Here is a 13,778-nt window from a genome sequence, read left to right as displayed (position 1 = left end):
CAAAATATTTGTATTTTCTCTTCAGAAACTTATCACTCTGACACTGAGTTGAGAGAACATCTCTTAATATCTCAAGAAAGACAGAAAGATAATAAAAGCCATAAAATCTGGACTGGAGAGATTTCTGGATATCTCAAATCTGGCACACAATCTAAATCACACACACATATCACTTGGCAAAAACATGGTAAGTGGGCTACTACAAATCACTTCTCCCCCTCATATGAAGTAACTGATGGGATAATGGAGATCTGTCTATACAAGGAAAATTTTAAAGGTTCATCACTGTGGTTTATATACTATAATAGGAAAAAAGCATATACACACACACACACACACACACACACACACAAAACCACAAAAATGTTAGCTGATTGCACACCAATAAAAGTTCACCTTAAAAAAGAAATACAACTCAAAAAAGAAAGTTGAGGCAATTGTCTTTTTGGCAAAGCTCTTAAATTTTCTTAAAATTCTAATATCTTATACAAATCTAAAAGACATGCTACAATTTTAAAAATGCTAGTTTTAGAAAAAGAAAACAATAAAACAAAATTATTTTACCTTTTTAAACTCTCATTCATTATAAATCAAAATACAGCATAAATCAATTTAATTAAAAGACATCTTTTTCTAAATAGGACATTTTTAAAAAATTACATGAGGAAACCAACCAAAGTGGTACCAATTTTCTAAGGTTATGAGGCTGTTTCCAGATCCATTACAAATCTTTATGAAGACATTTATTTGCTCTGCCAAGATGCCCTGTAGCTTTTTTCAAAGCCCTCTGAAGATAACTAGGTGAACAATGACACTTTTAGAGAGTCACAGTGCCTGTGACCACTTCTAATAAAGAGATGCCAACTGCCTCTTAGGCTATGCCTACCAAGAGCAATGGAGCAAGTCTCTGTGCTTCTCTGGTGACAGGGTCAATAACAGCCACAACATCAAAGTATGTCTCCCCTTCCTTTGGCCTCATTTTAATTGCACTACAAAGATCAAAAAGACAAAACGTTAATCTGGTGGAAAATAGGAAACAAAGTTAACCTTTTTTTTTTTTCCAAGACAAACATAATCTATCAGCTCTCTCAGCATTCCCAAAAACACTTCAGATCTAGAACAAGGCTACGTGGTGGTTAACCATGTAATTATGTCTACCTCAAAGTCTGCAAAACCTGCTAATGACTCAAGTTCACTCAAAATGAATAAAAGATGAAAACCAGCTTAAAATTGTATTTAACCAAAACCTGCTAAAAGCTGACGTTTGTTTTTGACAATTACAAACATTATGCCAACTTTTATTTCGTAGCAAGAAGGGTATGAAAAGAGAAGAAGTAAATGGATTTTTAAAAATGCAAAGAACATTACAGAAAACTTGTGAGAGAAAAAGGAAATAATCATAAAATCTTGCCATCCGAACCCAACCCCTGCGGACCTTCTCAAATGCCTCTATAAAGAGCAGCTATACCAATATAAACACTATCCATATTGTTATATGTCAAATATCTGGAATAAAAAATAATCATCAAATATCTGAAATAAAAAATAATCTTCTATTTACCAAGCGAATCTGCCATGTCTACTTAAGCTATTCCTTATTGTTGGGCCTTTAGAAGGCTTGCAGCCTGTAAATAACTTCAGACATACAGGTTCTTTCATAGTTGGAAATTTCTTTCGAGTTGACAAAGTCCTACACATGAGATTAAAGAGTCACAGGATACAAATATTTTTGTGGATATTATCTACTGTCAACCACATTACCAAAAGAACTGAGTCTATTTATGAGGACACTAAATTATACATATTTTGTCTTCTTAGTAAGTGAAAAACAGCTGTTTAGGTTTCAGGTTGCCCCTCTAGGATTTCTGAGAACATACATTTTCCCATCTGTGGTTCCACCTGCACAGCCTCGCTCTAAAGTCATATTGACTTAGAATGACATAAGACGGGCAGGAGCCTCCAATATATTTTGAAAAGAAATAAACTTGAAAGGATTTTAAAATATATCCAATTTTCCAAAATATCAATTGGTCAAATCAATGCCTATCTTTATTTGCTCTGAACAATGTTTTAATGTAGTACTGGTGTTAATCACTACTGTTCTGGGCAAGAATATTTATCTAGTGGGAGGAAAACAAAAGTACAAAGTAAAATATAACAAAACTAGGTAACTATAGTTTAAATGGTGATGAAGGTTATTTCAAATCTTAACTGCTTTGGAAATAACCATCAAAATAGCTTTGTGCCTGTTATCAAAGCAGATGTTTTTAATTTTTTATAAAATTAACAATTCCAACTGTCAATAATTACTCCAAAATAACATTTTCTTTTTCTTTTTTTTTTTTACTCTAATACAGCATTTTCAAAGAGTGACTCTAGAGCAGCAGTATCAGCTCCATCTGGAAATTTGTTAGAAACAAACTGTCAGCTGCAACCCAGACTTCCTGAATCAGAAACTCAGGGGGTGGGTAAGGCAAGCTACATTTTTAATAAACTCTCTAGGTAAAAGCCAAAGTATGAGAGCCACTACCCTCAGATAACCTGGACTTCTGTGCTTCTCTAGAATTCCAGAAGAAAAAAGCTCATTGAAGAATAGCATTATGTAAATTCTCATAAAGGGAAGAAGAAGAGAAGTCCCAAAGAGTCCTCCAGGGTACAGCATCTGAGTCAGGCATGCCCAGGCCAAAACCTGTGAACCTGGCAGGTCTGGGTAGAGTTCTGTGTGACATGTTAATGTTCTGACCAGTGTTCTAAGTGATCCACAACAGGCATTATCAGCAACTGACCCCGTGTGGCCTTTAAACACCCCACATCTCTACAACAAAAAGTAAAGTAAAACAAAAGCCAAGATGAAAGAAACAGTGGTATGGAAATGGAGAACAGTATAAACTAACAATATCATGTTGAAACATACTTGCTGTATTAATGAAAAGACCAGGGTAAGGCCGAAAGTGACAGACACAGGAACAAGTTATGGGGGTCATACACATTTTCATTAAGTGAGTAGAGCAAACATCAAATATAATGCTTCCCCAATCTTAAAGTATACAAGAGTGACCTGGGGGGATCATGTTACAGTGTAGACACTGACTCAGGAGGTCTGGGTTTGCATTTCCAACAAGCTCCCTGCATTAGTAGGTCAGATATTCTGCATTTCCAACAAGCTCCCAGATGATGCCCTGCTGCTGTTCTGTGAGCCACACTTTTAGGGAAGGATATACATAACCAATAATTTAGACCTTTTTATTTCTCACATAAATAAGAAACTTCTGATTTAAATAAAACACTCCTTTAACTAACACAACCCCCAATAAGAAGAATTACTCTAATTATAATTTGACTCATAAAGGAATTTGTAATTATAGCATTTTAATTAACTAAGACTCATGGAGAAAATGATGTTCTAAAAAGGGAAGAGATTCTTGCTCAGGACTCACTACCTTGGCCACGAAAAGCAAACAGGAGAGTATGCCAATTAGGAAATATGTTTCCTGTGGTAATAACCAAATGGATTATTTTCCTAAAAGTACAGTGATGAGAAGATGGGTGCTAATGGGCAAAATCCAACTAGGATTAGCAAAGAGCCACAGAAGCCATCACCCACTGGCGATCTAAGAAGTTAGGACATACAGCCAGTGAGATAAGAGAGGGTCTCCATTCTAGCCTGGATCATCAACAGTATGGTAAATCTGATCCCCACAAGAACTGGCTGTAAGAAAGCATAGATCAATGAAACCAAAGTCCAATCTACCCCAGACTAATTAAATCAGAATCATAAAGGAGCAGGATGCAGACTTCAATATCTAAAGTCTCTAAGGAATAATCAAAATATATAATCTTGCCTGGCTCCAGACATCCAATGTAGGGGTTCTTCGTATAGACAATTTAATCTTAAGTCTAATCATGAGGAAACAACCCAGACTATGGGACATTCTAAAGATAACTGGTCTGGACTCTTAAAAAAGTCAGTGTCATAAAAGACCCAAAGAACCCCCAAGGAATAAAAAACAAATGCAGGGAACTGCTCCAGATTTAAGGAGACTAGACGAGACACAACAAAGAACTGTAACATGTGATCTGGACCAAATCAAAGAACAAAACAGCTCTCTTGGGTAAAGAGAATTATGGACTATGTACTACTTAATGTCACTGTATCAAAGCTAAATCTCTGAGGTATGTCAACAGTGGAGCTATTTCTAGCGCTCAAGAAATACACGCTGAGGAATTCAGGCATGACATGTAATGTTGTCTGCAATGGACCTTCAAATGGTTCAAAAAATATATAAGTACGTGTAAGTTTGTACACAAACATAAATATACATTATATGTACTATACATATATATGTATGTATATACATACACACACACACACACAGATGACATATAAATGTGGCATAATGTTAACAACTGGTGAACCCAGGTTAAAGATATTTGGATGTTCACTGTAATAATCTTTCAAATATTCTTTAGCTTTGAAACTTTTCAAATAAAAAACTCAAAACCAAAAGGCAAGGACTTTTTCATAATGGAAAACTTTTTTTATTTTATTGAAAACAAAACCATTTTCAATAAAAGATGAACAATACAAGTGCTCTAACAACCTGTTTATTTTTGAGTATCAGAAAACTACAACTGTTTCATTAAATGCTTTCTGTTTTCCAAAAGGGTATAGTCAGAACTATTTCAGATTTATTTAGAAATAAATGTCAAATTTTATGCAACTGAGATCTGTATATGAGTTCAGCACATGAAAATGAGTATATATGAAAACTGCACACCAGACAAATTACCCATTCTATTAAGAACACACTTCATATAGAAAAATAAAGAAGATGAGGTAAAGGCAACCTTAAGATTTTTATCCAAGAATATGCATTAATTCAATATTAATTCTATACCTATGTCTGTCTTCAAAAAACTGGTACTCGATTCTTGCATCTCCTTTTGGTTGAGCTGACAGGAGTGCATCCACCTTCATTACCAAGTCACTTGCCCTGAAAAACATAGTTGGTGAAATTTAGCATCTCTTTAACTGAAGGTTTTTCCAATTATCGCTGAACATAAATATAATCAGCCTAAGTACTAAATGCCAACAAGATGGTTTGAAGAACATATGAACTTTATACCAATAGGCAAGAGAAAAACTGGTAATTATATAATCCACAAAGACTCCACATTGAGGGAGTGATCCCAGGGCACACCACACCAAGCCTATGCCCATGATATGATGGTTTCAAGTCATGGGAACACTTCTTGGCCTGATAAGGGAAGTGTTTCATATGCCAGAACAAAGAACACTATCAAAGAATGGAAATGCAACCCATGGAAGGGAAGAAAATATTTGCATATCATCTATCTGTAAGACATTGATAACCAGAGTATTTAAATTTTTACATGGAACTCCTATAATTCAATAATAAAAAAAAATTTTAATGTGCAAAGTGGGGGCAACTGACTGGCTCAGTCCGTGGAGCATGCAACTCTAGATTTTGGGGTTATAAGTTCCAGCCCCACTCTGGGTGAAGTGGTTACTTTAAAAAAAAACAGGGCACCTGTGTGGCTCAGTAGGTTGGGAGCTATCTTTGGCTCAGGTCATGATCCTGGAGTTCTAGGATCAAGTCCCACATGGGGATCCCTGCTCATTGAGGAGTATGCTTCTCCCTTTGACTTCACCCCTCTTGTGCTCATTCTCTCTCTCTCAAACAAATAAATAATTTTTTTTTAAATGTGCAAAGCACTGGGAAAAATATTTTCCCAAAGATATAAAAATGACTAATAAGCACATAAAAAGGTGTCAACATCACTAATCATTAGGGAATTGCAAATCAAACCACAAAGAAATACCACTTCACACCCAACAGAGTGGATTATTACAAAAAACAAACCAACCAAAAAAAAAAAAGTACTGATAAAGATGTGGATAAATTGGAACCCTTATGCATTACCAATGAGAAATAAAATGGTATGCCCTCTATGGAAAAACATAGGATGGTTCCTCAAAAAATTAAACCTAAAAATACACCTTTCAACTATATTCATTTGATATTTAATACAGAAACCATGTGTATATGACCTATAGGCTCTAGTTACTTAGCAGGTATATGGACCAGTAAAATAATTCATTTTTTTCCACTGGGAAATAACTCTTTAAAATACATTAGCAAGGGGCGCCAGGGTGGCTCAGTTGGTTAAGCACCTGCCTTTGGCTCAGGTCATGATCAATCATGGTCAATCATTGACTCAGGTCAATCATGGGGTTAAGCCCCGCACTGGGCTCCCTGCTCAGTGCAGAGTCTGTTTCTCCCTCTCTCTCTGCTGCTCCCTCTGCTTTTGTGCTCCCTCCCTCTCTCTCTCTATCAAATAAATAAATAAAATCTTGAAAAAAATACATTAGCTAATAATAACACTGAAAGAATTAAAATAAAAATTAAAAACCAACAATATCCAAATCATTACCTTTGGAGGATGGAAGAGAAATAAGTCAACATTCTATACTAGTAAATAAAGGAAAATATGCATTTAACCTGACTTTCCTTTCCTGAACAAAATAAAAGGGAAAGTATCTCTTCACAAAAGTATCCCAAGATTTAAAAAAAAAAAAACAACAACCACCTCACTCCTCGATTTTTTTTTCCACTCCTCGATTTTGCATATGTTTGAAATTTTTCACAACCAAAAAAACAAAATGGAAAGACCTAATTCAGTTCTTTAAACAAATTAACTTGTTTCAACAGAAGCATAAATAAACACCTGGACTGAAAAGCATGACTATATGTTCAAACTGGAAATAAAACACCATGAAATAAGGGAAGTTCAATTAATACATTCCCTATAACATGCACAAATTAATTTCTTCCATGGCAACACTTACACATCTTCTTCCACCCGAAGCTGCTGAATATGGGATTTGATTTTCTGTCCTGAAGTTTTTAAGATGATATTTTCTAGGAGGTGGAAATCATCTTGATTAAAGAGTTCACTGTCCACCAGTGGCCCAATGATCTGTGAAGAAGAGCAGATTGTTCAGTACTAGAATCACAGCTGGAAAGAAGCCCTCTGTTTTCCTCAGGCTATCTTATAAACCTAACCACTTTGAAGACCCAAGACATGTATACATCTAATAAAATCAATAAAAAGGTAAAAATAAAATGCAAATCAACTCATCCAGTTATTTATTTACTTATCAATTCCTCAACTACAGAGGGTAGACCTGTATACTTCACAATATTTTTATAGTAAGCAACTCTGAAATAAAACAAAATAGCAACATAGTTTCATTCATTCTCGCACATAGTTTCATTCATTCTCACTGAGTATTAAGAAAACAGAGCCAAACCAGAGATGTAATGTAGTGAGTGAAAGCAGAGATTTCACCCTCAGTGCTAAGAGTTTAAAGTTTGGTAGATCCCCCACAGTCTCATGTCCCTGGCAGCAGATATGTATGAAATAGTCTAAGCCTTCACCAGTGAAGCTGACAGAGACCACACGGCTGTGAAAACAGTCCCCACAGAGGATGAATACTTCACGTATCAAAGCTTTATCAACCTACTCTCTGAAAGACACCACACTCTCACTGCCACCATACATGTGGCAGGACATAATTACAAAGGAAGAAGGTTCTGTACAAGGATGCTTGTATCAAAACAAACCTCCTTTGAAATAAAGGTGCAGAAATTATCATCGGCACTGCATATGCCCCAATCCCCTTTGGAAAGAGCGGCTTTGTTTGAAGAGTTTACTAGCTTTGGAGAAGAACACTGCCAATACTGTTCACTGATCTAATTTGAGATCAAGTTTGTCTCAGGACAAAATCCTCACCCTTCCATTGCTGATAACTGCCCTCTGTCCCTTCTTCAGCTTCAGAACATCCCTGCAGTACATGGCATGAGACAAAATGAAATCCATTTTGGAAGATTCAAAGACCTCCTTAAAAAGATTGAAATCCATGCCCTAGGAAAGTAATTGTTATTAAAGAAAAGTAATTGTTACTAAGCAAGCCATAAAAATAAATAGTCATAATGAATAAATCATAAAATTCTTTTAATGGAAAGTCAGAACTAATTTTAAGAATTAACATTATGATGTCTCAATTCTCCATCCTCCCATTCTCTCCCACCATCCCACACATCAAGTAATGCTAATGTCCTACTCCTGTTCTTTTCTGTGATTGCTCAGTTGGTAAATTATTCTTCACTATAACTTTATTCTGCATTTTAAATCTTGCTAATTTCAGGGGCCTTTTTTCTACAAGTCCAAAAGGTTATAACTCATATAATGAATACATGTGGGCTTATATCAGAACACATCAAGAACACATAAGCCTCTTACTCATAAGAAACCTCAACCACAGTTTTTTTCCTCAATAAACAAATCAAAGTATTGCCTTTTAAAACCTATACAACACAAATGGCTTTGTGCTTAAAACATAAACTTAGATGAGTCATATCTCAAAACTTTATTTAAAGGTACTAAAAGTGGTAAAGGGAATATGGCAGAATTGTTATTTCTGGGGAAAATTCTTTCAAACTAAGAAAATCCTCTGAAACTCGGTACTAAAATCACAAATTCCAATCATGAACAAGACACATCAGACCATGGGAATGAACTTCTGTGGAAAGTAACAGAACAAGGCAGCCCCATGCAACACACAGACACTTACCCCGACAGAGAACCCCCCAATGTCAACTCCTGCAGCCAGGGCCTCTGCAGTCTCCTCCTTGGCCATTTTTGTGATGAAATTCTTAGCAGAGTTGGAGGTCTGAGTTTGGAGAGCTGCCCAGATTGCTCTGGAGATCTGAGTGTTCTTATAACTTATATCTTCACTAGGATTATTGATCATACTTATTCTAACATTGTTACTGGATTTCTATTTACAAAATGGGAAGTAAGAGTTATATGGTAAATGTTTTGAACTTAAAAAGTACAATTAACATTGTCATAATCCATTAAGTAGTAAATACAACCTCTCTTCAAAGTCTTCTCTTTTGTATACAGAATAAAATTAAAATGCTATAGCCAGGTTTTCAAACCCCCAGATGAACTGGTTGCCAGTCTACCTTGCCGACTTCATTTCTCACCATCCATGTATATATATAGCTCCTGTATTCCCCAACACATTTTGTATTATTTTAACACACTCCATGCTTCATGTTGGCATGCAAACCCCAAGTCCATCCCATTTTTCCTCCTCTCCATCCCAACCAATCTTCAGACTTCTATTCAAATACTTCATTGTTCAAATGGCCTTTCCAGATTCCTTGCAAAAAATTAGTCTCTTCCTGAGACGCCTGGGTGACTCGGTCAGTCAAGCATCTATCTGCCGTAGGCTCAGGTCATGATCCCATAGTCCTAGGATCAAGTCCCACCTCGGGCTCCTTGCTCAGCAGGGAGCCTGCTTCTCTCTCTGCCTGCTGCTCCCCTGCTTGCGCATGCACTCTCTCTCTCACACACACACAAATAAAGTTTTGTTTTTTTTTTTAATTAATCTCTTCCTGAGTAAAAAGATAAGAATCCATGTTGGAAAAGTTATCTGGGACCCATAAAACCCTATGTCATGAACAAAGGCAACAAAATTTCATACTAATGTGTATCTAAGGATGCCTACAAGAATAGTGATAGCAGCATTCTTCAGAATAGCCCCTAACTAGAAAAAAGCACCACTGTCAATCAAAAAGATTAAACAAAGTTTTATAACTTTGGGGTATAGCTATACAATACAGTGCAGCACAATGAAAAAGAACTACCTACCACTACTTTTAATATCATGGATAAATTTCACTAGTGGGCAGACTTTCCTCGAAAAAACAATGGTTGTTTCCCTCAAGTACTAAAAAAGCAGGACTCCCACTTCCCACACAGAACAGAAACATTTGCACACAAAATGGAGGTGTAGATACTTGCCTGATGTTTAATAGCATCATACAGTAACTGTCTTCCAGAAGGGCTATCAAAATCCCCAACAATCCAAAATGTTACAGGCCTAATGAAAGAATCATCTGTAGACAAACAAAAATAATACACTGAGTCAAAGGGAAAAAAACACATTTATGTTTCAATATTGTTATTAAGCCAAATAATTTCTGAAAAACATGCAAAAAATAAGAAAATGGCAAGTTTAATAAAGATACAAAGCAAAAGTAGTAAAACTTCTATACTAGAATGAAAGCAGGGTAACCTTCCATATGGCTTAATTACAAACTAGGAACATGCATTTATCAATTCTACTATGGTTTAGGCAACTATTAGCATATACAATGAAAAAGAGGCTTTGAACATGTGGGTGACATATCAGTTTTTAATCATATTAATTTGTAACTTTCTGAAATAGAATTCTTTGCAAACATTTATACAATTTACACAAATTTTACCTGCATTTGACAAATTATCTACTGTTACCCACAGGTTTCAGAAATGTCACAATAAAGTGTCAATAAATTCTGAATCACAATATTGCCTGAAACCACATGAGATAATTAAGAAAAGAAACAGAATATTGTGAAGTTTAAAGTTACCATATATTTCCTTGGAGGACATTCCTAGACAGAAGTAAAGGAAAAAGAGTAGAAGAAAATGTCATTGCTATGACTGATGCCTACCGTAAGAGTCAAAATTTAAAAAATAATGCCTAATATGATCAATCTTCTCTCTGCTCTGTAGTCCCCTTACTGCTATAGCACTGTTTCAGGGCCCCTCAAAACCAATTTCTTTGAGGAACCAAATGGAGCAATTGCTTTTATTTACATAGATCTGGGGATTTTTTCCTTCTTTTTTTTTTTTTTCCCCTGGAAGCCAGAAATTCTCCCTAGGATAAGACTACGGTGTAAGATAAAAATAGCTGCCTTAAATGACAGTCAGTGCTTTGAAAGGATAGTAAGTGTGACCAGAGGGGGAAAGAATCTGTCTGCCATTAAATGTATGAAATGATATCTGCCTGAGATCATTTCATACAATATTAGCCTAAATAACTGACTCCATAAAAATCAGTTTTAAGATGTGCACAAAGATTCCTAGAACCAAGTTTATGTTATAAACCCTAAAAAAATTAACTCAATATTGTCACTGAAGAGGCAAGTCAAACCAATTTTCAATCCATTAACCTATGTTTACATCATAAATGTTTTCACATTTTGAATTATGAAAAAATTTTTCATTTCACCTTAATATCTAATATATATCTATAAAAACAACATTTGAATTTTCAAAAACTCTACTTCATAAAGACCTGAATTTTAAACAGGTATTTTTGGGGTTCAAATCATTTAAGAAATATCTAATAAAAGAAATGATGAAATCTCTTTCTAGCAGACATGGAGGACTGAATTATTTCTACAAATACTAAAAGAAAAGAAAGAAAAGAAAATGTTGAATCCAAGATAAACCTAAAATGAAGTACCTTTCTTGGTCAGATAGTTCATACTATTGGCTATAGCAGCAGTCTTGCCTTGGGAATCCAAAACAGTAAATCTCGCATAGTCATTCACAAAAAAGTTATCTGGAAGAGAAAATTTGAATAGATTTATAATTAACGTGCCTGAATTCAATGTAATGTTAATATTCAACTGAATATCTGATTGGTCCATAATATGGAATTTATAAAAATGGATGTGTAAAATCTATTGTTTCAGGTTTATTGAACAATTAGTGCCCTCGGGCAATGCTCTTATCATTCATTTCCCCTTGAGTTACTTTCACTAAAATCCCAGCTTCATCAAGTCATTCCTTTGACTTAAACTACCCAATAATTTCTTCCTACCTATAAAATGGTCTCCATCCTCTATCAGAACCCCTCTATCTCCAAGAGTCTCCCCAATCTTATGCATAATTGTACTCCCACACAATGCCACACTTCTATCACCATCCTCCAAGCATAGGTGGTTTACCCAACCCTCCCTCTGTCTGCCTACCTGCTCACCCATCTATCCTTTCACTCAACAGACCATACCAAGGACCTATTATCCTTTCAGTCACTATTCCAGTAAATGGAAAGAAATGGTAAGTAAGAGAGAGACATGTAGAAGAGGGGAGAAAGCACCAAGAGCCTTAAAGCCTTAAAACAGTATTCTTTCAATAAGGTCCCAGGACAATGAAGGCCAAGAGCAGTGCCAGTAACAATGGAACTATGACCCCTGAGTGAGAAGGATGCCACCTGCTCAGGCAAACTGCATTTTTGCCACTGTGAACAAGCATCATTTCACAGGTGATTACTTCAACATTCAGTAGAGAAAGATATCCAAAAACACAGAACTATTGTGCTTATTCATGAGTACTCTGAAGAGAACTCTTCACAGTTTAATTTAAAATGATGGGGGCAGCTGGGTGGCTCAGTCAGTTAAGTGTTTGCCTTCAGCTCAGGTCATGATCCTGGGGTCCTGGGATCCAGCCCCATGTTGGGCCACTGCTCAGTGGGGAGTCTGCTTATCCCTCTCCCTCTGCCTGCCACTCTATCTGCTTATGCTCTTCTATGTCAAATAAATAAATAAACTAAATAAAATTTAAAAGAAAATAAAATGATGGAAACAACATAAACTTAGAACAAAAACTCCTAATACTGCTTGACTTGCCCTATTAAAACTACTAGTAAAAAGCTAAAACCTAACTATGAAGAAACAGTTATGTCACTTTCTGACTACTTCCTTTTTCAAATATAATCAGAGATATATACATCTTCCTCTGCCTAAAAGAACACGAATTCAGTCCCAAGTAGATTAGAGACAGGTGCCATAAAGTAACAACCACACCTAGAGTTGTGTGTGCATCACACCCCACCACAACAGCAAATGCCCTTGGCTCTTACTTCTCTGTTACACCTATCTTTTCTCACCCAGTAGGCCTTCTGCAAGCGACCACCTTATTTCCAGCTATTCGCTGAAATGGACTTCAGAGCAGCAAGGAAAGGCATATGGAAGAAATTGCATCTGGGCTTCAAACAACTACCCCTGAAAAGGTATTCTTGTGAAAACCACATAAACATCCGTCAACTGAGGATTAGGTAAACCAAGTGTGGACTATCCATACAAGAAAATATTAATCAGCCATAAAAAGGCAAAAAAGTACTGAGACATGTTACAATATGGATAAAACTTAAAAATATTACTCTCAGTGAAAGAAGCTAGTCACAGAAAACTCCTAATTATACAAAATACCCAATAGAAAACTCCCTTAGAAATAGAAACTAGATCAGCAGTTATGGAAGGCATAGGAAAAGGGGAAATGGGGAGTGGCTACCAATGGATACCGGGTTTCTTTTTGGGGGGGATAAAAAGTGATAATTAGACAACTTTGAGAATACACTAAAAATGTGTTACACTTTAAAATGTGTAAGGCTTCGGGGCGCCTGGGTGGCTCAGGTTAAGCCTCAGCCTTCGACTCAGGTCATGATCTTAGGGTCCTAGGATTGAGCCTCCCATCAGGCTCTGCTCAGCAGGGAGCCTGCTTCCCTCTCTCCATCTGCCTGCCTCTCTGCCTACTTGTGACCGCTCTGTCAAATAAGTATATAAAATCTTTAAAAAAAAAATAAAAAATAAAATGCGTAAGACTTCAAGAGACTGAGTTCTATGGCATGTACACTTTATCTAAGTGAAGGTTTAAATTTAGATAGGCATTCCTAGACTCTCAGAGTAAAACCACCTAAGGTGTTTGTTCATTATCACTGCTAGCTGATTCCAAAACAAGGATGAAGAAAAGACCACTGCTTAACAGCTTTATGACTGTAAGAAAGTCAACAATACAGATTTAGTCTCAACACCTAAGGCCTAAACAGGTGGCACTTAAAAGACAAT

At 36.1% G+C, this 13,778-nt stretch overlaps 1 protein-coding gene across 2 annotated transcripts in view; it reads right to left on the bottom strand.

The window, feature by feature from the left end:
• Positions 1-13,778, bottom strand: part of UGGT1 (UDP-glucose glycoprotein glucosyltransferase 1) — a 127,608-nt gene that overhangs the window by 41,587 nt on the left and 72,243 nt on the right. The window contains exons 20-27 of one of the 2 annotated variants that reach the window (XM_059166539.1): positions 11,393-11,491; positions 10,512-10,535; positions 9,901-9,995; positions 8,660-8,866; positions 7,819-7,950; positions 6,872-7,002; positions 4,899-4,994; positions 887-989 (exon numbers count right to left, since the gene is read on the bottom strand). In XM_059166539.1, the coding sequence (XP_059022522.1) occupies positions 887-989; positions 4,899-4,994; positions 6,872-7,002; positions 7,819-7,950; positions 8,660-8,866; positions 9,901-9,995; positions 10,512-10,535; positions 11,393-11,491 (887 nt within the window). The remainder of the gene's footprint in view (positions 1-886; positions 990-4,898; positions 4,995-6,871; positions 7,003-7,818; positions 7,951-8,659; positions 8,867-9,900; positions 9,996-10,511; positions 10,536-11,392; positions 11,492-13,778) is intronic. The other variant, XM_059166540.1, reaches the window with a different exon arrangement.

This window comes from Mustela lutreola, chromosome 3 (assembly GCF_030435805.1).
Source record: "Mustela lutreola isolate mMusLut2 chromosome 3, mMusLut2.pri, whole genome shotgun sequence".
In the NCBI taxonomy this organism is placed as follows: domain Eukaryota; kingdom Metazoa; phylum Chordata; class Mammalia; order Carnivora; family Mustelidae; genus Mustela; species Mustela lutreola.
The sequence above is the reverse complement of the archived record's forward strand: the minus strand, read 5'-3'. Positions and strand labels throughout refer to the sequence as shown.